This window comes from Gambusia affinis, linkage group LG22, assembly GCF_019740435.1.
Source record: "Gambusia affinis linkage group LG22, SWU_Gaff_1.0, whole genome shotgun sequence".
NCBI classification, from domain to species: domain Eukaryota; kingdom Metazoa; phylum Chordata; class Actinopteri; order Cyprinodontiformes; family Poeciliidae; genus Gambusia; species Gambusia affinis.
Genome location: NC_057889.1, coordinates 19506450 through 19532816, shown reverse-complemented (window position 1 = coordinate 19532816; position 26367 = coordinate 19506450). Strand labels below are relative to the sequence as shown.

General features: G+C 41.3%; 1 protein-coding gene across 9 annotated transcripts in view; it reads left to right on the top strand.

Moving 5' to 3' along the window:
• Positions 1-3047: 3047 nt before the first annotated feature.
• The window catches only part of cdc42bpab (CDC42 binding protein kinase alpha (DMPK-like) b), an 83612-nt gene continuing 60292 nt past the window's right edge, over positions 3048-26367 (top strand). For 5 of the 9 annotated variants that reach the window (XM_044106738.1, XM_044106740.1, XM_044106739.1 and 2 more), the window contains exons 1-2: positions 3072-4050; positions 4188-4387. In XM_044106738.1, the coding sequence (XP_043962673.1) occupies positions 4210-4387 (178 nt within the window). In that variant the 5' untranslated portion in view covers positions 3072-4050; positions 4188-4209. Of the gene's footprint in view, positions 4102-4187; positions 4388-26367 lie in introns of all 9 variants that reach the window. The other 4 variants (XM_044106743.1, XM_044106735.1, XM_044106736.1 and 1 more) reach the window with 3 other exon arrangements.

Genomic DNA, 26367 nt, shown 5'->3' with positions numbered 1-26367 from the left:
CAATAACTTACACCAGAGGTCGCTGTTGTTCTCTGAAAGAGAACTCCCGTCTGAAACGTTTTCATTCATTCCGTTTTCATTCATGGGCAAGGTTGGATTCTTAATGAAAGATATTTTTTTGTATTAAATTCAAACAAAACTCTCTTGGAACAAATAAATACTTTTAAAAAATTGTGTGAAATTAAAAAAGCTTCATAAATATAAAAATGTACAGAAAGACATGAATCCCCATACAAGGAAGTGTACAATGTGCAGAATGAGATCTGGAAATATAAATAAAACAAAGCAAAAAAAAAAATCAAAACAAAAACACAAAAAACAAAGCAAAAAAAAAAAACAAACAAAAGACTTGTCATACTTGTTGAAACATGCTGTTAAAAAGTATTCAGCCCCTTACAGGTCTTTTATATTTGTGGCTTTTTGGCACAAATATGTTAGATCATTTAATATGAGGCAAAGATAAAGTCAGAACATACGAAAACTAGTTTTGAATGGACAAACTTCAATTTGATCCTATGCACAAAAAGTTATTCAAATAGTAAAAGTGTGTAGTTCTTATTTATATATTTGCTAAAATTATTCACTTCTTTCTTTTCAATTTTAAATGAAATATTGACCCACTGAAGTTATTTATAATGACTTATTTTTAAAATTGTAAAAAAAAAAAATGTTTTAGCAATGGCATTTATGGTCTTCCATAACCACATAAATATAGTTTAGGAATTCTGTGGGTGAAACAAGTGTTAAAACTTTTGTATGTGACATAAATATATTTAGTATAGATAGTGATATATCTAATTAATTGAACTGTGTTTTCAGAATTATTATTATTATTATTGTTGTTGTTGTTGTTGTTGTTGTGGCACTATATTTAAGCACAGTTAAATACAGATACAAGCCAAGACACTCTTGGCTTGTATCTTGTTAAAGCAGCAGTACAGAAGAACTCGATTTGTGAGCATATTTCTTTAGTGCCCATACACACAGTGAAAACAGAGTGAGACAACTGCTTTTGTAGTAACTTTATTTACTTGTATAGTTAATAAATGATTGATGCATATTAACAAATATTATATAAAGCTTAATAAAACAATAATTTTCTAAAACAAATTATTGAAGGTAAATTGTTATTAAATTTTGTCACGTTGGGTCTTCCATAAAGGCCAGGTGTCAGACGCAGACCACGCCACTGCAACGGTATATCTCCATAACTTCAGTGTAATATAGTCTCTTAAAGGGACAGCACAGTCAGTCACGGATAAAATCATGTTCTCGCTTCACCACCACGAGCACCAGCAGCAGCAGCAGACACACAACCTGCAGTTTCCATTCACAATATTGACAACCCGCACCACAACCAGTCCAACCCCCCTCTGTACAGCAGATGCTGTGAAGGGGGCGCCATGATGATGATGATGATGATGAGCTGGGATTCTGCCTGCAGCAGCCGCCAGAGATCGTGCAACACGGGGAGATGAGCTAATAGAAGGAAAGACGTCTGTGGAGGCACACAGAAAATAATCATGGCGGATTTGTTGTCGTAGGTATGGTGAGAGAAGAAGCGATTTTAGGGCCTAAGTAAAGTTTCATTTGGGAGCTTTCTCACCAAACACTATAAGCTTAGCAAAAATCCAATTTGTAGCATCAGTGGTCTATTTTCTATGCATCATAACTAGTCCATTATTAAATTGTACAAGAATAATATTGGCCACATTATAACATCCAGAAAATAGCTGCTAGCACTTAGTGTAATAGGTGTAAACTATTTATTAGCTCTTGGTTTGTTTCTTGTTAAAGCAGCAGTATAGAAGGGACTCGAATTACAAACATGTTTCTTCAGTGCCTACACACGCACACCCGAACTCACTCACACACACACACACACACACACACACACACACACACACACACACTCACACACACACACACACACACACACACACACACACACACACACACACACACACACACACACACACAACAGATAGAAATTAAACTGTTATTTGCTTAAATTACCAATATCAATGTTCAACCAGTATAGCATCACAATGTAAACGAAGTCGCACTGGCTTTCCAATTTGGAAATTGATTTTGATGTGATTCCTAGAATGAGCTAACTGACAACTGAAAGTGGCATAAAGCTGGGCTTTCCCTGTTGCTAACCCAGAGTTACAATTACATTTGTACGAACAAGCTAAAAATTGCATTTGGGTGCGAAAATTACTTTTTGACAGTATTTCACATGGATATGTGCAAGGTTATCTGTTGTTAGTCCACTGAGTTAGACAGAGAACAAGCAGAAGGGGAAGAGTGCAGCAGAGTATGTCTAAAGACCCAGGAGGTTGAGGGTCATTCATAGTACTTCATATATGCTATTTCTAGTGTGTTTTAGACTAGCAAGATACTGTGCATTCAAACTTTGGTACAATTTATATACAAATATATACACATATATGTAATCCCAGAAAAAACTGGGATTAAAAATAAAAGTAAGCCAGTATGATGAGCATTGGTTTCAACCTAACTAAGATTTTGCTTCATTCCAAGAACCTCAAATCCCATTCTTCTGGTCTGTTTAAATTCTCGATGTCAATTTTATGGAGGAAAAAAAGTAGTTTACAATATTGATAAATAAATGTTCATTAATCCTAACTGTTGAAAATGTATGCTCCTGATAGGGCCAGACAGCTAAAAAGCAAATATTTAAGAAAACTAAACTAAATAAGTAAAAGACTTAAGTAATGTAAGTAACGTAATAAGAAAACAGGAGGAAGGCAGGAACGGTGATTTTTTTTTTTTTTTTTTTTTTTTTAAAAGAACGAAAATTATTTTGTAGTCCTGGAGATTTTAAGGATCCCAGCCTCCTGTTGCTGCCTTGTAAATACCAATGTGAATGCAAAAATATTCTAATTACACTGTGTCGTTTAGTGATTTCTGACATGTTGAAGGCAAGCTAATAACCCTATGGTTTTCCCATAATCCACCGCGGCGTTGCAGCAGGAGCGGTCCGCTCGGCTGTCTCCTCCTGTCTACAGTCTCTGACAGCCTGACTGTGCAAAGACGGCAAGAGGAGACCGACGCAGACCGGCGGGGGAGGCAGGCGGCGCAAAGGGAAGGAAAAGACGGGAGTGGGGGACCTTCAGGCAGTGTCCCGTATTAGGAATAACCAGGACCAGAATACAGTTAGTCTTTTTTTAAAGTTTATTTTTTCTTTTTGAAGTGAAACGAGTTTCTTTGCAACCTTCAACAGAAGAGCCGCATTTTTTTTTTGACCGACTGGACTGGAAACTCCTGAAGTAACTGCAGACAAACTAAGGAGACATTTGGTTTCTGGACGAAGAATGGGATTTAAAGAACATATCTGCCAGCAGCGAGTTTGAGGCAAACGAGGGGAACGTATTCCAGCAAGAAAGAAGGAAGAACTACCGTAGAAATATTGGAAGTGTGTGCTTACTGCGTGTCCTTTGGTGAGGGGGGGAGCAGCGGGGGAAAGATGGCATTTAGAGGGGAAGAAAAGTAGCGTTAGCGTCAGTTCCCTGACTAGCTCCGGAGCTAAGCTAGCAGCGGGCTGCTCACTAAGCCTGTGTCGTCCTTTCATTCCTGGAGCAGAGGAGGGGCGCTGGGGCTCTCCGTAGCACTGCGGCTCTGCCGTTGCGTTTTTGGGCTCGCTGAAAGAATGGAGAACCCCAAATAGGCGCCTCGGCACCAGCTCAGGGAAGACTGTTAATTTTTTCGTTTTGAAAAGGAGGCACCAACTTGATCATATACTGTTCCCCCCAGCGCCCAGAGGAGAAGAGCGGAGAGAGCTGCAGGAATCCACCGGCCTGAGGCAGCCTGGGACTAGCCTGCTTGTTTTCTTATGCACCCGGAGGGGAGTAGGTACAGGGGGGCTAAAAATAAAAACTAAAAATGGGTGAATCGTTCACATCTCACCCACCTTATGGATACTGGATTTGTACGGGGAGATCATGAAAGGGTCGGTTTTGCGAACGGAACGAGTTCCATTGTGCCCGCAACACAAAGTTTGAATATTTTCAAGACATCCTCAAGGTGAGAGAACTTCTCTCCAGGCCCTTCTGCGCCAACCAACAAGGCCAGAAGGTGGGGTTTTCCACCCCCTCTCCTCATTTTATTACTATTATCAGTATTATCGTTATTATCGTTACTATTTTGTTGATTGCCTTCAGAAGCTAACAGGCCTGACTAAACATGTCGGGAGAGGTGCGTTTGAAGAAGCTGGAGAAGCTGCTCCTGGACGGCCCAGCTCAGTCTAATGGCCAGTGTCTGAGTGTGGAAACCCTGCTGGATATACTGGTGTGTCTGTACGACGAGTGCAACAACTCCCCCATCAGAAGGGAGAAAAATATCCTGGAGTTTTTGGATTGGGGTGAGTTATCTTTTCTTATCTTCCATTAGTTTTTCTTTTCTTTTTTTTTTTTTCAATCAAATTTTTTTTTGACTTCTCGTTTGGCCTGTTTCGTGCACACAGCCTCCCTGACTTTTTGGGAAAGATAATAACAATGTTGGTGGTGCAGTGGCCCTCCCTTCACCATCACATTCCTTTTATAGTAGTAGTATGGGATCGCTCGGCTTTCTCTTTCTTCTCCTTGCTGCAAGGCCTCGGTGCTCTTGTGTAATGCAAAGGTTTATACGGTTTTGGCAAGTTGTAACGCTGTGTACAGCTTGCCATGGGAGAATTTGGTTGGGGGGGATTTAAAGTGAAATAAAGAAAAGCTTGTAAATAGTTCTTTTTGTTTTGTTAATGAAAATCCAGAAATGGATTTTCTCTGGGAGGGTCTAACCTACACAGATCCTTAAGCTATATTTGATTTTTGATCAATTCAAATAAAGAAAATATTTTATTTATCCCAAAGGGAAACTAAAGGTTATTGTTTAAGTACCTTCAGAGTAATTTTTGGATGGAAATTCTGATGGCAAGAAGGATCTCCAGAAGCAGCCAGTCTTGCAACAAATCTGAAGAGGCCTCTGACTGAAGACTGTTGCTAAATGACAGTCTCACAGGTTTTTTTTTTTGTTTTTGTTTTTTTAGCTTTTTAGATACTAATCAGCTGCTCCTAGCTGCAAAACAAAACACTTTGTTGCCATGGTTTTAAAATAAAAAAGTAAGAGTAAATGTCCTTATAGCTGCATATAAGGACATTTACTTATATGCAGCTATAATATAAGTATATACTATGATTCAAAAACTGAGCTAGCATAACAGGAGCTACTCCCACTTGCTGACCGGTGCAATACCAGCAAGGAAAAAAAAAAGTGCATCAAAGTACTTGTAGTCAGTTGATTGTGTTTATGGATGTAAAATAATGGAAAATCTTAGTTTTCATTTCCTGAAATGGGGGAAAAAAACATCAGAATCTTCAGTATTTGAATTGTTGACCTCTGATCAGAGCTGATCAAGGGGGAAAAGTGTCCGGTTCTGATCTCTGGGCCAACACACACTCCATGTGTGTCCAGGTGAACATGCGGACAAAGAATACTTTTCTGCCATTGCACTAACTCTGTCCAGATCAGTAGTGTGGGGATCACTTGTTACCTGTGCTTTGCATTCTCTGTTGCAAACAAACTATATAACCAGAGGCAATTTATTTTTTTGCAGTTCATTCTTTTCTTAAATACTGAACTTTAATAACATTAAAATCCTCAAATTTCACATGGAATGTTTCATAGTTCAATTTTATTTTCTAAAGATCTTCTATTGTAAAATACAGTCCAGTTGGTGTAAAGGTACGCCGCTCCTTAAAATATTTGTAATTAGACACTAGATAAAGACGCAGTGCTGCTTCCCTCCCAACCTGTTGCTGTGCACTGCCAGTCAGCTGGCTGAAATAAGGTGGCTACTCTTTCCCCTCTCTCAGCTAAGTCTTCTTATGTATTTTTCTTTAAAATCACCGTGGACACCCCGTGAAGCAGTTGTACTTTTACTCGAGGTGTCAAACAACGAGGATCTCAAACTGCCCCATTGATGATTCCCTGTGATTTACCCAAACAATTTCAGTCGGACAGCCACATTTTCTTACAGTAGACTCGGAGTAGATCACACAAAGTTACTTTCCACAATCAGTTTTCAAAGCAGAGACAGAAAATGTCTTTCCATGTTATGTTTTTTTTTTTTTTCTGTATGGGTGAGGTGAACCCAGTCTATACCAGCACACTCTTAGTCAGGTTTTGTAACTGTCTTGCTCTGTAGTCGAATCAAACTTGGGCAAGAGGTAAAACACAGGAGGCAGACGGGCCACACACGCGCACACACACGCACACACACACACACACACACACACACACACACACACACACACACACACACACACAACAATGCAATCCTTTTTGCCTTGCCAGAAGCACTTTGTATGTGTGTGTGTGTATGTGTGTGTGACATTGGGGTTTGGTTTGTGCATGAAGCAGGAATGTGAACAACTCACCTTTTTTTTTTTTTTTATCTAGCGCAGAGGCCCAGCTCACTGCCGGAGCATGCCTGGCTGCCTTGTTCGCCCCTCTCTTTCTCTCTCTCTGTCTCTCTCTCTTTTTTTAAGTTAAAAAAAAGAAGTGCAGCAGTGCAGGAGCAGATTGTTCCCTTCACAGGCAGAAACATGAATCAAGACAAATTAATAATACAGGAGGCATTAAGAAATGCGTGCATAATGGAACGCAGCGAGTTGCTTTGGCGGATGCCGTTTGAAGGACTGCATTGCAGGAATGGTTTGGGGCTCAGGGGTTAAACGGGTAGCAACAGGCTCCGGCAAAGACGCACTGGGAGGCATTAAAGTTCAGTCAAACGGTGGGAGAATTTGGTTGCGTCCGTACCACCTGGTCTATCCACTACCTCCTGAAACGGTGTGGAAGTCAGGCGCAGGCAACTGCAAGTTCTGTCGCAAGTCCTTGTCTTTGATGACGCTCGACTTTGGCCGCCAGTCGCCGCTTCTCAGCTGATCGGCAGCATCTGGCCGGAGCCTTTCAACAACGCCAGAGGTGCCGCTGACATTTTTTAAGATGCGGTGCCAACTCGGTGACTTAATCCTGACGTTTTCTTGTGTTGGCACCAGAAACTCTGGACTGGTCTCAGCCAGACACAACACACGCCGCTCGAATGTGTCTTCAGGGACAGCTAATGAGTCTCCAGGAACTGTACAATAATGAGTGTAATGAAGCTTCAAGGCTTATTTGTGTTTACATTTCAACGAACTTAAGTGAGAGATTTTATATCACATTGGAGGAAGGGCACAAGGACTGGAGGCAGCAGCTTGCTCCGTGTAGGTTGGAGGGTAATCTTTTTTTTTTTTCCCACCAGGGGGTCTTTTGTGGGCTCTAGTGTCCCTTATATGACAGTAGGCTGACAGGAAAGGGGGATGGAGAGGGTGGAAGACATGCGGCAAATCTCGCCGGGTCCGGGAATCGAACCCGCAATGGCCGCGTTGAGGACTAAAGGCCTCCATATGTGGGTCGCGCTTTCCCCTACGCCACCACAGCACGCCCTGGAGGGTAATCTTTAACTGGCTTTAGTCTTTACTAAACATAATTTAATAAGACAATTGATTTCTGTTTCCTTTTTTTTTTTGCATTTTGCGATCGTAAAGAAATGATCATTGTGCAGGTTAGCTAAAGTCTATTGACTTTACCCTCGATTTTTTACAAAATGGACTCAAATGTTTCAGCCTTTCTCTTGGGCTACATTCACACAGCAGGTCTTGATGCTTAATTCTGTTTATCCTTTGACTCAATTTGTTTGTGTGTGTGGTCATTGGCACTACTGAATGGTGCAGCTGCAATCAGACTTATGTGCGAATGGTTTCTGTTCCTAACACGACCAACATTCACAGAGGAAGAACGTTGACATCACACAGTTGCGCTCTGTTTACAGAAGGAATAATTGACGCCGCTATCTGCAGATCTACTGTAAAGTTATTCAGCTCTGAGAGTCGACAGTATCGTCACAAGATCATAATAGGACGAGGGAAGCTAATGAAGAGACACCACAGCCAACAGCAATGGTGATTTGTAGAGTACTGCCTCCAACATCCGTAGGAAAGTCTGCAGACGGAACCAAGAGTGGTGGGATTGAAATGTGACGCGTTTCACTGACAAACTTCTTTCATGAGTTCATAATTATGATTTTCATCCACTGGTTAAATCCAGATTTACCGCATCTGGTTTCTTCTGGTGCAGAATTATCGTTGCGTCAATGACGTGAAAGTCGGATTAAATGCGACGTGACTGTTCAGCCTGCAGACGCTTTAAAAACAGTTGGATTCATTTCTGATTCAGTGCCAGATATGGAAGTGGCACAGATCAGACGTTTTTGGTAGGGTGGGGGGTAAAAAAAAAAAAATTGGAATTGGGCTGTTCAGATAACTGTGAAAAAAATCAAATATGGGTCAGATATTGGCAGTTTTTGTCTTATACTTCAGTTTCTTCCACTTCTCTAAAACCAGTAGTATTTATTTTTTCCAAGCACAAATCCATACCATCTGGGAATGATAACACATTGGTTGGTGAAACCAATAAGGAAAGTTGGACGACCTTACAGTTAAAAACTAGCGACAAACTGACTTTTTTCTACCGAGGACTGGGCCCAAATCTGATTCTTCTTTGTCTTTTACTGATGTGGTTACTTCCTTTTGCACAAAATATGTTGGGGGCCTGGAGGTTCTTCCCCTTGTGACCAAGTGTGATAGTGAGGGGAGTTTGGGGATGTGCTTCCTCTACATGAAAGTATGATGCGACGACGGAGGATATTTCCTCTATGACAAAGTATGAGTGAGAGGTGCTTCCTCTATAGCAAAATGTGATGAGGCCCTAGTAGATTGCATATGCTACTGGGAAATTTTATTGATGACAAAACTGGAATATAATTCGTTTATGTGTGGCTCGGTAATAAAAGTCTCAAGGACCAGTACCAGTGGCCCGACGGTTTCTGCAGGTTCAGAGTCCCAGTTCTCATGAAAACATGACAAAAATCACACCTCGTCTGTTTCCCCGAGATTCCAGCACCGTGTCCCGTCTAGTTAGCTAACCGCTCAGACCCACCCTTAGAGCACACATTATCTGCTTACTTTGGCTGAATCAGCAGTTAAGTACAAAGATTGTAAGAGGGGCTTTAACAATAATTGAGGAAGCGTTCCATCATTTGCCAAAGGAAACCGTATCCCACTCTGACTAGCGCTGCGATAAGACACTACACAACAGCAGACCGCACCTTGGTGTCACAGCCGACACCAACATTGGGATAGAATTAGGGTCAAGTCCTGGCTTGTCCTTTTAAAGAAAAAAAAATAAATTAATCGAAAGTGTTGCCGCTCCTATATTTTCTTTTGTTCTTTGGAAGAACATTGAACCACAGGGTCAAAGGGAAAAAATGCACACCTGTTACATGTGTAACCCACTGAGGGGCTGCAGTCTGAGCAAGAAAGGGAAGGCAAAGAGCAACACTGTCTGTCTGGTTGTACTTTACTAACACAAACCCACTTGTAGCGATTTGGAAGCAGATTGGAGCAGACATGCAGTATGAAAGCACATCATCTTCTTCCTGGGAGGCAAACATTTGTCCTGGGTTTCTTGTTTTGCACCGACCTGATACGGAGAGCCCTGCCTGACCCGTAACCATGCAGTACGCTGTATCCCGACTCCTCACTGCTACTCCCTGGTTCTCCTGCACCTACCAGTTTCAACCGCAGCTCTCGTATCTGATCCGTCTCTTTAACCTTTCTCTCTGTCAGTTTGGCTGCTTTTGCAAATTCTGCGTAGAAATAATAGAATCTGAAACGCTTCTTTGCCCTGTACTTGGATTTCTGCCTTTTTAAAAAGAGACAAACAATCTGGCCATTTTTCCAGAGACCAAGCCGATAAATAACGACGCTCTCACTTCCACATCGATTCATTCCTTAACGTGGGTCACTGTTTGAAAAGTTGCACAATGTCAGCTCAGGGAATTGATACTATTGCATGTAAAGCTGAATATAGTGTTAAGTTATGCATCAGAAATGCCACTTCCTGTCAAATCCTACACTGCTTCCTGTGTTTCGGGGCAGCTGGATGAAAAGGGGCACCGGTGCCAAGCCACCAGCGACCCAACCCGGGGGAGTTCGCCTGACCTTTTCTCCCAGTCCGCATTCAGCGTTGGCCCACAGTGGCCAGCTGTTGAGCTGCAGCTGATGTGCGCTCCACCCTGCGCGGCTTTTATTGGCAGCACGCCTCACACACAACACACACTGACACACACATTATTGTGGTTTTGCCTTACTAGGCTATCTCATGGAGCACAGACCGGAGTACCTCCCTGTTATTCCCGTTACTAAACAGACCAGAAGAGCCGCCTCCGCGTACGCGGGAGGGGGGAACGTTTTAATTGTCTGTTTCGAAAAATAATTTTTTGCGTGTCGTGGTTTTAAATTCAGCCTGGAGGATCGTTTACTCCCATCAGCTGCAGGCAGCTCTGTGATAGTGGGAGCTGGGGAATAAACACGTTACCCAGCATTAGGGCTGCAACTGACAGTTATTTTACTAATCCGTTATTCTAGGTGATAAATTGATTAAAGAAATTGGCCAATTCTGCAGAATTTTTATTTAACAGAATTTTCATGTATAAAACAGACTTTCATTTAAAGTTTGTTTTATACATTATAAGAATTACATTAAGATACAAAAAACTCCCCCATCAAATTAATTTAAAAAAGTTTTTAAATAAGAAAATAAACATTTTATTGCCTAAAACCCAATAACAGTATTCCTTTAGTGACTTACTTCCGCCCTACTACATCCAAACGTCTATACATTATCTGGGCCTATGTATCGTGGCTGGGTGGAGATTGGTATCAACCAAAAAGCAGTAACAATCTTATTTTTATATTTAAAAACAAACAGACAAAAATTCTGTATAACCTTGAGGTAGAGGCACGTTGGGATCAATGACTACCTGTGTAGGGTGTCTTGAAGAAGCTACACAATGTGATATTGTGGACGTTGGAGTGGCCCCTGCCAGGACATCCTCGCTGTCCGCAGGAAGCGGCCCCCGGAGAGAGCAGGGAGGAACCACAAGGACCAAACCGGCCGCATGATGTCACACCAGGAAGTGGGGACAGCTGCGTCGCATTGTGTCATTGTGTACTCTGCACGTCACTCACATCCACTGTTTTTCGAACGTCGCTGGGAACGCGCAAGGTCGTCGAGCCGTTTGTTTCCTCGCCGGTGGATTCCCAGATCGCACCAGTGCCCGTCTGTCACTCTTTCACACACACACACAGACACACACACACAGACAGCTTTTTCTATTGTCCTCACACACAGACACAGCAGCCAAGTAGCATCGTCTCTTGTGCTGCATAAAAGTGTTCAGTGATTTAAAGGAGGAAGTCCAACATCAGCAGCTGGATGTTCTGATCTCTCTATTTCTTTATAATTAACGCTTCTAATGTCACTTTAAAAGCTCAGCTGTGTTTCCATTACAAACTGGCGCAAATCTTTGTTGATATTCGGCTGACGTGGAAAAAACCCACAATTTCGCAATTGTAGTGTTTCCATTAAATAAAGAAACAGTTAAAATCACATGTGAGTAAACTTGGCACTTCCTGTCGTCGTCTTTGTCATTTCCTCCAGTAGTAACATCTGGTTGTTAATCACATGATTTATGAGGCGCAAAAGAAGTGTTCCAATTGGAGTTTTGCGAAATAAACTAATTTTGATACAGCTAAAAAAAAAAAAAGCATTTAGAAATTTGCATGCTTTCAATCAAACAAATTTATTTTTGTAATGTCAAGTTGCGCAATTTTAAGGTTGAGGGAGTCCATGCAGCGGACATCCAACCTTCATTAGCGTATCATGAAGTTGCTTATCACGTTGTATCATGAGCGTGTTCACAGCTGGCCTTTAAAACCCCCTCAGTCCATCTGTCTGGGAGCTTTGTAGGCACATAAATGTCTGCTGTTAATTGTGCTGCGTCATCAGAAAGTGGCAGGGTTGGCTTCCTTCCTCCGTCTCCCAGAGGACACTCTGTAGCACAGGTCATTAGCCGGCCTTTCAGGACTCCTGGGATCTCTCCATCCCTCCTCCCCACAGCCTCTTCCTCTCCTTTTTACCTTTTACCTCTCATCCTTCTCTCATCTCTTCTTTCTTCTTGTCTGGTCAGCTATTCCCCTGCAGTGCTTGTCAGGCTCTTAGAGCTGACTGTGTTGTACCGAAGTATCGATAGATGCATTTATTAGTGATTTCTGTGGCCGATTTCTGATCACAGTTTTTTTTTTTTTTTTTTTGCAAAACTCTGACTCAAAGATAAACAATTTTATCAATGAGAACTAGTTTTAACCACATATATAAACTTCTTAAATTATTGAAAAAAGCAGCAGTTTCTCAAAAAACACCCCAGGGGTTTTACCCTGCGTCCCGGGAAGTCTCCAAATTCAGTAAAATTATCTAGATTATGGATCTGAAGTTTGAATTTCAGCATCTCTTCTTTACTTATTTCAAAATGGGTTATATCATCTCACTGTTTTTGAATCTAAAAATGCAATTATCTGCCTTGTCATAATCCCCCCTATTTTTCAAAACAAAGCAGTTGACAAATTTATTATTTAAATGAAGTGTTAAACATCTCAGCCTGATTTCAGGTTGTTTACAGGGTGAGGCTGATGCCAAACGTTGGTATTGGGTTTGGGTCTTCCTTGCTAACAATGATGTTGCCAGCTGGATAAACTCCAGGGCACACTCCATTTGCATGCTGGTTCACTGGTGGTTTTCTCTTCTGGTGTTTTTTTTTAAACGCATAAATAAACCAAATGAGCACGAGGCTGCTTTGTTTGCTACTTCCGGCTTACCGGATCATTTTCAGCTTCCACTTTAGAAACCGAAGAAAACGGCACACGATAGTCACAAACACGCAAACAATGTTTCTCTCGAACGACGCGAGGGTTGGGTCATTCGTTGAGATGTCAGAAAGCGAGTGTGCTGTCTCTGTTGTGATGCTTGGTCTCAGTGAAGCGATTAGGAACGCCTCGTTTTGGCAACCAGCGACACACTCATCAACGCCGCGGACAGAGTCGCATTGTTTCCTCACTAATTTTTTTATTTTTTTTTCCTCCCTTGGCTGTTGTTTTGTTGTCGTCCACGGATGAATTTGGAGATACCGAACGCTTTCAGCCGTTTAGATGGAACGGTCCGGTGGCCAACTGGCAGAAACTCGCTTAGTCTCGTCTCTGTCCGTAGTCCTGGAACCGGGGGCCGTGGGTCAGAAACGAGAGCTTCGTCTTGCGAGGGCCAATATTTAGTGACACCAGAAAACGTATAACACAAATGTTTCTTGTTTTGTTCGCTCACAAAGGTTTCAGCAGCTCAAAAATACCCTTCTGAAACATTATCTCGTTGATCTGTGTTGTTGCTAAGTTTCTAAACGGTTATGTGTTTGTTCTTTTGTAACGCTTGTTCCTTCATCGTAACACAAACAATCCAAGACTTTCCTTCCTTTGTGAATGCCAAACGAAGCTTAGTGATGTGAGAAGTTCTCAGAAAACTTTTTAACTTTCTGCCGTAAAATCTGGAGACTATGGACTCTGAAGTAACAATCACAAATACAGAAGGTTTATAAATGTTTTATGTTCCAAAGGAGTTCAAGTGTGTGGGATAGGGGTTTGTTGATTTGGTTCAAAGGAACTCCTAGCACATTTTAGAAGGTAAATTCCAGTTTTATTTATTGACATAATTTAGTTTCTACATTGTTCTAGTTGTATCTGAATCAAACTTCGTGTCAGCTAAGCCTTAGGCAAGACATTAATTGAGTTAGTTGTCTGAGGTCGGCTCCTCTGTTGTGTTTTATTTATGCGGATTTCGTTCTCTGTCTGTGCCATCTGTGCCTCAGTCATGAGGCCTTGATCATCTTTCACTGCGATGTGTCGCTTACTGCCGTGTTTGACTTTTGCCTCTTCATTAAACTCGCTGTGGCCTCTGTCTGTTCAGGGAAAACGGAACGAATACAACAGATTTGAAGGTACTTAACGCTAAAGTGGAGTTTTATTATCTGATTGGTGTTTTGCTTCACATGTGCAGCTGCTGTTTGTCTTAGCCAACCTTTTTTTCTGTTGTTGAGGAAAAGCAAGGAGGAGCTCCAGACTTTGTCCTGTAGGACTTGCCGTAGCCTGCGTGTCCGCCGACTGCTACAAGCAGAGAGGTGGGCTCGGCTCTGTGTGTGTGTGTGTGTGTGTAAGAAGTGCTGACTAAGGCCCCAGCCCCTTGCAGCCTGTGGAATCTGTAGCTGAGGTGCGATGTTGGGGAGAACCGCAGCTGTTTGTCCTTCAGTGTCTCCCTTCCTATCCTCTCCGCCTGCTCTTGCTTTCCTTCTGTCTTTTACACTCCCCATCTGCCCCAAACCTCTTCTGGGTTAAATCAATCTTTCTTTTCTCCTCCTGTCCTTTATATTTCCTGTGTTTGCGCTTCTCTTCCTGCCCTTCACAGCTCCTCTACCCCCTCCCTTTCTGCCTCTCAGACTGCTGCATCCCAGCTTTGCCCAGTGACAGACACAGCTTGGCTGCTGTGTTGCAGTTTTGCGTGTTCTGCATTTGGAGTACATGCGTCCACTTGCAAGCAGGAGGGACACTCCCACTAAGCTGCCTCATGCATGGATTACATGAGTGTCAATGTAGCAAGTCATGCGAAAAACAAAATCTGCTCTGAGACAAAGTCGTCGTTCAGCAGGAAATGTGCCAGCTAATTTATGCTAAGCTAACGTCGGAACCTCGTTGCTGAAATTCTCCTTAGTTTTGCCTCTTATCAGACAGCAGTTGTCCCCACACCACCCGCACATCCTCATACACCTTGGACTTATTCACATTTTTGTTATTTAAACCACAAGCTCTTAGTTTCAGTTTATTTGGACTTTGAATTCAGGTCAGTTCTGATAAAATATCGAGATCAGGCTGAGGTAGATTTAAATTATAATTTAAAAAACAAAACAAAAATAAAGTCATGATTTTACACAGATACAGATGTAGTGATATGAGAATAAAGTCATATGACGATAGTCAAAATAATACCCAAATAAAATTATTATTAATATTACCAGAATAAAGTTGTAATATTTGGAAAATGATGTACTCTTTTAACATTTTCATAATTAAACATTAATTCTTGTAGGCTGTCCCTAATACTCTGCTGTACAACTCACACAAGTGATGATTGAAATAAAAGCCACTTTTACATTTTTTTTCTATTTTTGGCCTTTTTTTTCGCTTTTTAGAAAAATAAAAGATTAAAATTAGAAATTGGACCTGTATTTTACTTTTACCTGTAGATTTTACTTTTACATTCTAAGTTCAACCAAACAAACAAACAAACCTGGTTTAATCCCTAACAGGAAGTCCTTGTTGGTTTGAAGCAAGCTGATTGGCTGATGTAAGTTTTAGCTTTGCGCTACACTGCCCTCTAGGGGGCTGGCATGTTTAAAACAAAGCTCAGGGCCAGAAAACATTTCTGAAACCTGTTCTGTGTGTAAAATCTTTTTTTTTGTTTGTTTGTTTGTTTTTTTTAAACAATGTGGCTGAGATATTTGTTTTTATGAGACGTGGCTACATGTGGACAAGACCTTAGACTCGGGTGAAGTTACTGTGAATTGGCAAACATTATACATTTTGATGTAAACAGGGTTGCAAACACAGGATTTGCTAAAATTTCCAAGGCAGTTGAAACGGTGAAAAGGTTTGTGTTCACTGTAGCTCAGCTTTATGTCCTGCCTCATTGGAGGTTTGTTCAACCTCCAGTGAAGATTAGAGCGGTAATGGGACTAATTAGGAGAGAGAGCGTGAGAGGAAGAGTTGAGGACACGTTGGAATAGTTGGGACAGATTCGGGGAGGCCACAGGTTTAGATCTGCTGAGGTCATTGTGTCTGTCTGTGCCTCTGAGCCTCTCTCTAACGCTGATGCAGCCCTGACCTTAGCTTCTTTACTGATTGGGATTCTGACAGCGACCCGGTCTATATTTAGTCACCGCTCCTTTTTGCTATATGTTTACCCGCGTCTTGCTCTCACTGTCCTGACCTTCCTGTTTTTCTGGCTGGGGGTTGGAGAGTGGGGCGGGGGTAAAAGCGTGACTGGAATCACGTTAGCCGTTTATCCGAGCTCTCCGTCAGCCCCATTCATCCGTTTTCCACCTGAATGGCGGCCGTTCACGCTGGCGGGTCGCTGATCTAATTGCGCCGTCAGCTGACGTCTGAACCGCCGTCCATTCTCAGCAAACTCTCACAATCCAGTTACAGATGAGGTTTTGTGGCTTGTGGGAATTTGTTGTTGAGACAGAACAAGAAAAGACAACTCCACATATGCAGCCAGACTTCCTGCATCCTCGTCTCTGTCCAGAGGGATCTGTGGAGGAAATCCTGCGACTGTTCGGATCGCCACCGTCGCCGTTGTTTGCAGATGTTTTTCACCTCTTGTTTGGCGAGTGCCGCATCACTGCTGTGGCTCTCAGCTGAAGGTCATGATGCAGACACAACAATTTGACATGCTGCCGATGAGCAAATCTGTCAACCCCCCTAAATTCAATTTTCTCCCCTTTAGGCGTTTTGGATTAGGCCGATAAGTGTGGCAGACGGTTGCTTCGTTTAGTTATTTGCTTCCTGTTTATTGATGACACGCATCGTTCTCGACAAATTAGAGTTTATTTGAGGATAACTTAATCGTTCTGTGGAAGGAAATGTAATTTGTTTTGAAAAGTGATCGTGAATAGTTAGTACCAATATACTGGATTAATTACTGAACCAGTTCCATTGTTAGTGCGAGTTATTTTGCTGCTCTTTTTCATTGGTTGGTGAAACCTCTCTTTGCTTTTAATGTCCTCTTGAGATCAGACGAAACGCGTTTCATTTCTTTTATCTGAAGTGAAGAGATCACAGAAAAATAATTCAAACTTCAATGATCCAATTTTGCCACAGTTTATTTCTGAATGATACAGATTGTCTCCAGACTGTTTGATCAGAAATAAAATATAAAAGTTTAGTGACAGATTTGCGTCTCAGAAGAGACGATACGAGACGTTGGGTTTATGATCGAAAAATCAAATGAGATTTATTGAAATACTTTTAAGACTGTAAGAATCTGTGTTGGATCAAACGGGTCTGAGATTGGCTTTATTCTTATAACGAGAAGTATTATGTACAACAAATAGTGTATGGCTTTTATTAACTGTGCATTTTGCTTTAATTTGAACCTTGTTGTAAATAGAAGCCCAAACATCCAACGACTTTTATCACAGGAGGATGTCGGGCATCAGACTCATTAAATTCTTTTTCTTTTTTTTTTAAATTAAAAAAATACATTTAGATCATAAAAACAACAAACCAACAAAAAAAAAAAGAATAAAATCATTTTATATTTTTCTTTTAATTAGGAAAATATTCAAGAATCTTTTTGCATTTCGTACTGAGATCCAGAGAAGCATTTCTACAAAGATATACTACTAAAAAAAATTACACATTTAGTTCATTTTTGAGCTGGTAAAAACCCAAAATCCTCAATAAAACTAGTCTTATCTTTATACATCACTTCTTTTTGGCATGCATGTACTAGTTATTTAACAATTTTTGACTTGTGACAAGAGGTCTACCTGTTCAAGAAGAGATGCAATGTTTACGGTAGACCTTTGTAGGTTAGAAGCTACTTGATTGGCTAAAATACGCAAATCCTTGAGAGCCCCTCTAGAAATGCTTTGAGTTGCCTATTTTAATAGTTCACAGCAAATATACCTTAATATGCGTTAACATGCAGAGTGGAAATTGTCTTGGCACTACTGTGGAAGCTGACATCTATTGTCTACTGCTTTTTGGGGGACAGCCAATCAGGATCAAGAAAAAATGAATGCCTTTCATGTGTTGGTTGCTTTATAAATGCTAGCGAATAGCGTGTCAGGTAGCAATGTAGCTACTTCAGCTTTTCTTTGGAAAATTTTAGAAAATAATCCATAAATGCTGAACTGAAGTGCCCCATACATATCACTGGAACGGTGTGTGCATAATTTTGGACTTTTAGGCTGATTATTATTAGCCTAGTAATTTGCTACAAACAAAATGAATAAAAGAGACCCATAAGAACCAGCTGAAACCACAAGGTGGTTATAAACAATGTATTCAGGGCTGACAGATCTGGCTAGAAATTAGATCACATTTCTGTTTATCTCATCTACTATGCATTTAATGGCTCCTTTTTAGCAAGAGAAACTGCCTCTGCTGGGTGACTCATTTCTTCTGTGTTGATCATTACGAATGTTTTTATACCCATTAATATTCTAATGACCTATATTTTACCACCTCTTTGCTCCGTTTATTCAGGTTCTTAGTCAGTTTTGTGCTTCCTAGTCCCACATGAACATAACTTTTTTTCTTTCTTATTATTTCTGTCTGTTGTAAAGGACATCTTGCTTTCGACAGTCTGTGTGTGTGCGTGTGTGTGTTCACCCTCGTCTCAACAAGAAGCCGCCCACTGCCCCCGTATCCTCCCACGCTGACTCAATCTACTTATCAGTGAGGTGATTAGCCTCCTAACTGTTATCTAGGTGTTTGGCTGCTGTTGCTCGGCCGCTGTTTGTTCTCACAGCTAACGGTGTCGGGCCTCAGCTTCTGGACGAGGCCTAAATGGATAAGGCTTCCTTCCTGCATGTGTAACTCTGAAACAGAGCCTTAAGTGAATTAATCGGAAACAGGTGGATTTCTTAAAGGGGCGGCATTATGTAAAGTGGACTGTTTTGAACTTTACGTCAAGTTAGGATGTTCTTCCCTCACCAAAAACATACTTGGAGTGTTTTATGCATGTTTGAGAAATCCTTCAGTCTCCCGTGGCAACCATTCAACTGTGCAAAACGTCTGATTGGATGAAGCCCCGCCTTCGAAGGACGATGCTCCTCTGCTTAAGTGCAGTTTGCAAGCTTCTTAAAGAGACAGTGATTCAATTTCAAAGCATTAATTTTGGAAGTAAAATTTATTTTAAGTCGTAATTGATATATATATATATATATATATATATATATGTATAGGATTTTATAACAATTGAGGGTGACATAGTTACTTAATTGTGCTATAAAATGTCATAATGTTTCTGGAAAACACACAATTCTGCCCCTTTAATGGATCTGTCTTTTACATGTCACTGACCGCAGTTTTATAAAAGTGAAAATGGAAATGTGTTGTGGATGGAACAATATTGTGACGTAAAATTGGAGCAGTCCCAGATCAAATGCGTTCCCACTGTTTTACTTTAAGTCCTCCTTCATGCGGCGCGACCCGACACACCCTGCTGTTCCCAGATGGATATTTTCAGGATGCTTTTGGTTGCAAGTCCCAGCACTGACACCTTTTTATTCTGGAGGTTATAATTAGTAGCCAAGTCAGTCTTCTTTTTCCTTTTTTTCTCTTTTCCCTTCACTGTGACGGGGACTAGTTGTGGCCTACAAAGTCTCTGTTAAACTCAGCTACAGCAGAGGGGAGTGTATATATAACGTAGCACTTCACTGCCCTCCAATTATTTTGGAAGCAGAAAGTTGTAATCTAGCGGTTTCCTCCAGATTTTAGTGAGCGTTGACTTTGCAGGATAGATGGCTTTTTTTAAAAATTTTTTTTGTAACATAAGAATCCAGTATCTGCTCCAAAATGCTGTAGGGTTATTGTACCGTTAGCAGGAAGTGCTATTTTCTGCTTCACAAGGTTGCGCAAGTTGCTGAAGACGTTTCTTCTTGGACAAATGAAAACAAGTCCTTTTTTTTATTTGTACAAATTGCCAAACCCTGAATCATCAGTGGGGGTTTTCGAAATGGGAAGCTACCGTTGCAGAATTATTGGTTTACATTTTTCTGTTGGCTTTTCCCTCATGTTGTTGAGGCAGTGTGGTTTTTTTTTTGCCCTCTTGAGCCAAACATGGAAGAGAGAGTTTCCTGTGTCAGAGCCCTAAAGGTTGCATTTTTACGGCCTTGAAAGCATATCTCACCTCTGCCAGTTCAATCCCTGCAGTTCCACTTTAACTGCATCCTTTGAGACGGAGAGACATAACAGCACAGCTGGCAGGATTTTCTCCCTGTAAATGTTTCCTCTGCTTGTAATTGTTTTACTGCCAAAATGTTGTGGAAATGGTGAAACTGGGCTAGACAGAGTATATCATGCATCTTTTCTAAAAACCTGGAGCCAGCTAAATCTTACAAGTTATTGAGTTGACTATTTAAGATATCCATTTTCAAATACCATCATAATAATGTAGCTCCATTGTCCATTTTTAGCCATCTGTTGATACTAAATTGACTTGATTCTGATTTCTCTTAAAAAGATATGCCTCAATGGGACTATTTTTTCCACCTTTCCTGATTCATGTTCAGGAAAGGTATTCAAAGAGAGAATGCTCTCTCTTTCTCTCTTTGAACGTGAGAGAGCATTCTCTCTAAAGGTTTTGTTTTAGTCTTTAGCATTTTATGTTAGCAACTGGCATTAAAAGCCAACTGTGCTTTTAATGCCAGTTGGCTTTAAAAGCACAACTGGCTTTTAAAGGTGACCCATTTTTGCTCGTAGAAAAAATGGGTCACCTGTCGATTGGAAGGTTTTTGGTTCCATTCCAGCTTCCTATACTTGCGTGTTGAAGTGTCCTCAAGCAAGATGCTAAAACCCAAGTTTCCTAGCAGTGGTGGCGGTTCGACAACATGAGCAGAACCCAACGTCTCACACCTCTAGCCCTATGATTTAAATTATTGTTTGAGTTATTTGCTCATCTTTCTGACCGTCATGCTCATCTGGGTGAGTGTCGACAGTTGTGCTTTGCTTCACCTGCTGTCTGACCGCTACGGGTGTCTTTTCCTGCACTGAGCCTCACTTGCTTTTTAAATTCATTTTGTTTAGGTAGTTTGGCATATTTTTCCGTCGCAAGTTGCAAACTTCCCCATTCACTCTCAGTGTTAAAGTTCCATACGACATTGGTTTGTTGCACAGTGATAGATACATGTGATCGGCAACAAGAGACAACAGTTGGCGAACACCGTTCATATACTTTTTCACAAAAGTCGCACGATTACGATCGCTGGACCATCGTTCAGCACACCTCTAGTCACATTGGTTAAGGAATAACATGAGCAGCACCAACCCAAGTCTTGTTCTGTTGAGGCAACATGCAAGAACAGCTGATATGCCTTCACATACAATAGTATTTGCCTGGGTTTGTCCTTGTTATAGTCGGATTAAGTTTTTAAAAACAACAGACCATGAGTGTCTAGACTCAGTCTAATAACCCTTTGGTTGTTTCCGTTCATTTGGAAGTAGTTAATTGTTATTTCACCATGTGCTACATTTCTTGTTTAAGATGCCATTATTTTTATGCAGTTGTGACACAAGTAGATTGTAGTACACCAAAGCTATCAAAGAAGCAGTCAGCCTCTGTTTAATATGTAGATATACTGTTGGTTACTTGTTCTTGGCTGGTTTTGTGTTGTTGTCTGAGCTTGTTGTTCCCCCGGGTCCTTCCTGTCGCATCCAAAGTCAAGCACGTCTAGCTGGGCAGGTTTCTTGTGAATGAAAGAGATCTTGGGTTACTGCTGTCACGACACATTTAGCCACAGGGAGCCTGAACTGTGAACATACCTTCACGCTGAATAGAAAATACCTTGGGTTAATGTGTCCCGTGATATTCCTCTGTTTTTCCCCCAAACCTTTTTAACTAGGGAAGCACCGATCCACTGATATCTGATGTTTGGTGTCGGCCGACATGAACCAATGCAGAACAACAATGCTGAATTACAAATTCATTCGATAACTCTACAGTAGGTTGAATACACACTTAAATACACCAAGAGCTTCACAAGTTTGGTCAAACATGTAAAAACAGTGAGCGCAATTAGGAGTATAGTAGCCAATTGTAAAATAAATAATAAAGACACTGGCAAAATCAATATATTGACTTCATCAAACATGTAAAAAATAAACTGCAACCTTCTTTCAATTGATTCAGAAATTAGTCATTCTAACTGTAAAAAATAAATAATAAAGCATGGCATCACTCAGAGCACAAACATAGAATTAGACTGAGTAGAAATGCCCTTATGAATTGTCACCAATACCCAATCTAGAATTTTCTTTCAACATCAGAACCGATACAGATATTGGTATCGGATTGATGCCTATCCACATTTAATTTCCCCATCTTTGTCACCCTGAACATTAAACACGTCCAAACCAATCTGACACCGGCTCGCCGCTTCGAAGGCCTCCCAAACGGACAGCAAACGCTCTCTTTCATCCATTTGTCTGGATCCATTTATAGTATGGGTGGCCCAATGGGAATCAAATCCTTAAATGGTGCAGCGTCAGTGCTGAGCTGTACCAGTTGGGCCGCAGAGAGCTGTAAGCAATCCCCCCCCCCCTCATTTTCCACAGGCTGCTGAGGGGAGGGCAAACAGAGCGAGAATGAGCCCAGAAAAGGGAATAGGGAACCCGCTGTGCTTTGAACGTGACAGTACTGGAGACCAACTGGCAGTGAAAGTTTTTATACTTAAGTTTACGAAGGTGTTGGTGGAAGTTAAGAAGGCCTCTGTGCTCTGAGTTTTCCTGCCCTTACTGTTGGAAAACATCCAATGTGTTCCTGAACATTCCCACAGCCCGGACCCGGTATTCCAACGCTACGGCTCTAGTAACCACAGAGTAGATTTTCCTCCTCCCCACTTCCCCTGCCGCATCTTTCAGGCTGATATAGAGGCTCTGGCTCATGAAGGCTCTAAGAAGAATCCTATAAAAGCGATTGTTCCCTGGACTGAGCAGCAAGTGTTCCTGCTGTTGGCAGTAAAAGATGAAGATTCATACAGCTGTCAGTGTCTGTTCCTCTGGCAGTCTCCTCCGCAGCAAGCATCTCTGTGTAATGTGGAGTTGGATACGGGGTGAACACAACTTATTGTCTCTCTCAAGAGAAGATATTCCAGGGAAAGCAGCCCAACTTTTTACACATGATAGAATTATGCTCTGACTAATGTTGTCGGATACGGATATTTATATTTTTCTGCTGAGGCCAACTTAATTATTCAGAGGTGCTCTGCAGAAAACCTACAGTGACATGGACGAGTATTCATACCCCTCGACTAAAGAGTATTTGTGTTACAGCCACCTTAATGTATTTTTAAGGGATGGACGAATGGGAAGTGGTAGGGAAAGGTTTTCAAAATCTAGTACAAATGGAAATGTATTTATATCTATACAGTCAGCACTTTGTGGAACCAGCTGCTGCTGCTCGTAAAGCTACAAGTCTTCTGGAGTATATCTACTGCCTTTACGCATCCAGAGGGAAGGTTTTGCCATCTCTTTGTTCTGATTGGATAGGGAACCAATCCTTTAATGTTTGTGTCAAAGGGATCAGGGACGATATTATTGAAAATCAACTTTTTGAGGTCTACATCATAATATATTGTTATTCCCTCATCAGAAGCACACCTGCAGAGTTGCCTTGATTCTTTCATGCACGTTTGAGAAATACTTTAATCTCCATGGCAACCAGCTGCGTAAAACGTCTGGTTGGACCTAGCTTTGCCTTCAAGGGTGAAGCTCCTTCTCGTAGCTGCAGTTCTCAAGCCCCCGCGTCAGAGCAGCTCTCCCCTCGACTCCCCCACTTTACTCCTAGCCAGCAGCAATTAGCAAACACTTGGTAGAACTGCACATCAGCTGAGCTCTTTTGAGGAGCTGCTTCTCTGAGCAAAGCTGCTGTAAATGTTGCTGAATGTTAATAGAGGGGTGACTTTGTGATGACTTCATGAAGGAAGAGTTTCGGAAAGAGACAAAGGCCCAATTTCAAGGCGCAAATTATGAAGTTTAATTTCTATGAAGCCATATTTGATATATTTTGTATTTTTTCTAACCAAAGTTAACAGTTGCTTGATTGTGGTATAAAATGGCACTATGTGCCTGCATGTAAAATATACAATACTGCATCTGCAAGGGGGGTTTTATTAGTAAGGTAGTGTGTTGGTGTGTTTACATAAAGTCCAAAAGGGACAATTTTGGACTTCATGTTGTTCTTCCACATGTATGCTGTAACCCAGATATGGACCAGACTGAAGAGTTTTGTCATCCAGTTTTTAGTAGAAAGAGAGAAAAGAGAAAGGCAATAAATCATGCAAATTGTAGTAATTGAGTTTGTTTTAATTTATCATGCCATTAATAGGTTTATTATGTATTTATTGTGTTGGTCTTACACCCAATAAAGTCCATTAAAGCTTGTGTTTCCGTTGGTACGAACACTTTTGCAACTGAATGCAACTATAGTGTTTATATATTTGGCAAGTGTCACAAAGATCTCCTTGATTTTCCAAACGCCAGACGTCCCAGAAGCCATTTTTGACCTAGCTGCTGACCACTGAGCAGTTCAGCGTGTTCTGACCAGGCCACACGGCTTCCAGCAGCAAAAATGTTTGTGCTAGATTATTATCAAAACACGCGGAATCATAAAGCGCAGGTTTGTTCTCCAGAAGGATCTGATTCAGTTGTTAAAATATCTCTGGATTCATCAGAAGTGGATCTGAAAGGTTAGCTGTGCAACATGAGATTTATCGACGTCCGTAGCAGAGGAAAGCGACGCAGCATCGCCAACAGAGTGGCCAACCGTCCGTCAAGCTAAGCGAACGCGAAAGGATCCCGACACCCTTTATCTGCAGGTGGTTTCAGACGGCTGCGTTGACAGAGACGTCCAAATGGGCTGGTTTGCGGCGCGCGTCGAACCCGTCTCCGCGCCGTCTTGGAGAACCCTTTGAAGTCGAGGGGAAAAAAACGTTCCCCACACAAACCAGAAGCGGCCTGCTTTCCACACGCTCCACAGCAGGCTTCAAACCGTTTCACACCGGATCTCCTCCATTGTTTAGGCCCGAGTCAGGCCCCTCTCCTCCTCCTCCTCCTCCTTCGTTTTCTTTTGCCGTCTGTGGTTCTCGAATATTTCAGGAACATCCTGTTTGTGTGTTTTAACGTGGTGGGGGCACAGATTGTTCAGTTTTGAAACCTCCAACCAGCCCTGCCCTCTCATTATTGTGACAGAGCGTGATATGATGCAGAAAGAGAGACAAACTGAGACGTGAAGAACATCGCATTGAGTGGAATATGTGGTTTGCTGCGGTGGGGCAGAGGGGGCCCAAGAGGTTACTGCAGGCCGACACCACTGGGAATTCTGGTGTTGCTGGAGTTCAGTCTTTCATTTAATGCAATTTAATGCTCTAAAGCATGTTTACATAGTATAGAAGTCATCCTCTGTTTGTCTCGGATGGATTTATGGTGCCTTAATGAGTGTAATCCTTCATATTCGAGATTCCTGATGGATGAGCAAATATTTGTCGGCGTCCCTCAACATGTCACTTGAAGCGTTAAATAGTGCTTGATGTGTATGTTATAGACCAAGACAAAGTGGCAACAGTTAGGAAAATATTAGATGGTTTTTAGAAAATCTGAAATGTGACATGCTTTTTTTTTTATTTTTTTTTTACATTTTTAGTTTAGTTTACTTTGCGCAATTAAAATGCAGCTCAAAGATATTAAGACAAAAAATAAAAATGCAGGAAAGGCCAACAGTCCAACGGGCTTATATAAAGCCTCCACTCTAAATAGTATAGAAAAATGTATAATTTCCAAGAATATAATCCTTCATCAAGTGATCATAAATTAATTAAATAGAATCATATAATTACTCTGATACCCATAAATAAAACACAGTTCAACCAACCAAAGTCTTCCGACTGTGGTGAAGGGATGTGGCCCCCTAACTGGGGCCAGTTTTGGTGCCTTGTCTACTGAGGAATTATTCTTTTACTAATGCAAATGTCAGTAGATTAATAGTTAGTCCTGTGCATCAGCAGATATGAACTGATGCAATGCAGAAATAAAATTGAGACTGTTACAAAATTGATGTTCAAAGTGTTTGTTGTCATCCAATCAGGAGGAAATAGTTGAATATTTTTATTTTAAACCTCAAAGTATTAAAATAAAAATACTTTGAGGGTTACAAGGTGTGAATACTTGTGTAGGGCTGTGGATCTGGATTGTGAAAATCTTTTCATTGGGGCTGAAGGGGGAACCTCTGCTCGAGACATAAAAGCATCTGGTTGCGTTTTAATTTGTAATTTGGCTCATTTACTGAGTGTTTTTGGGCTACTTTACAATCAAGTTGCTAAAAGCGCCGACTTAAAGTGCCTCCAACGCCGAGTTACTTTCCCTTTTTAGGAGAAGGCTGTTGAAAACACGCCGCCTCAGTTTTTCCTTTGATGACGTTCTTAGACTATTTATTCAGCCCTCTGTTAATTGTAGTTACTTGTCCTTTATTTAACTTAGAAATACCTTTGGAATAAAACAGCTGTTATTCATAGTAGATGAAATGAAACCAGTTTCAGCTTAA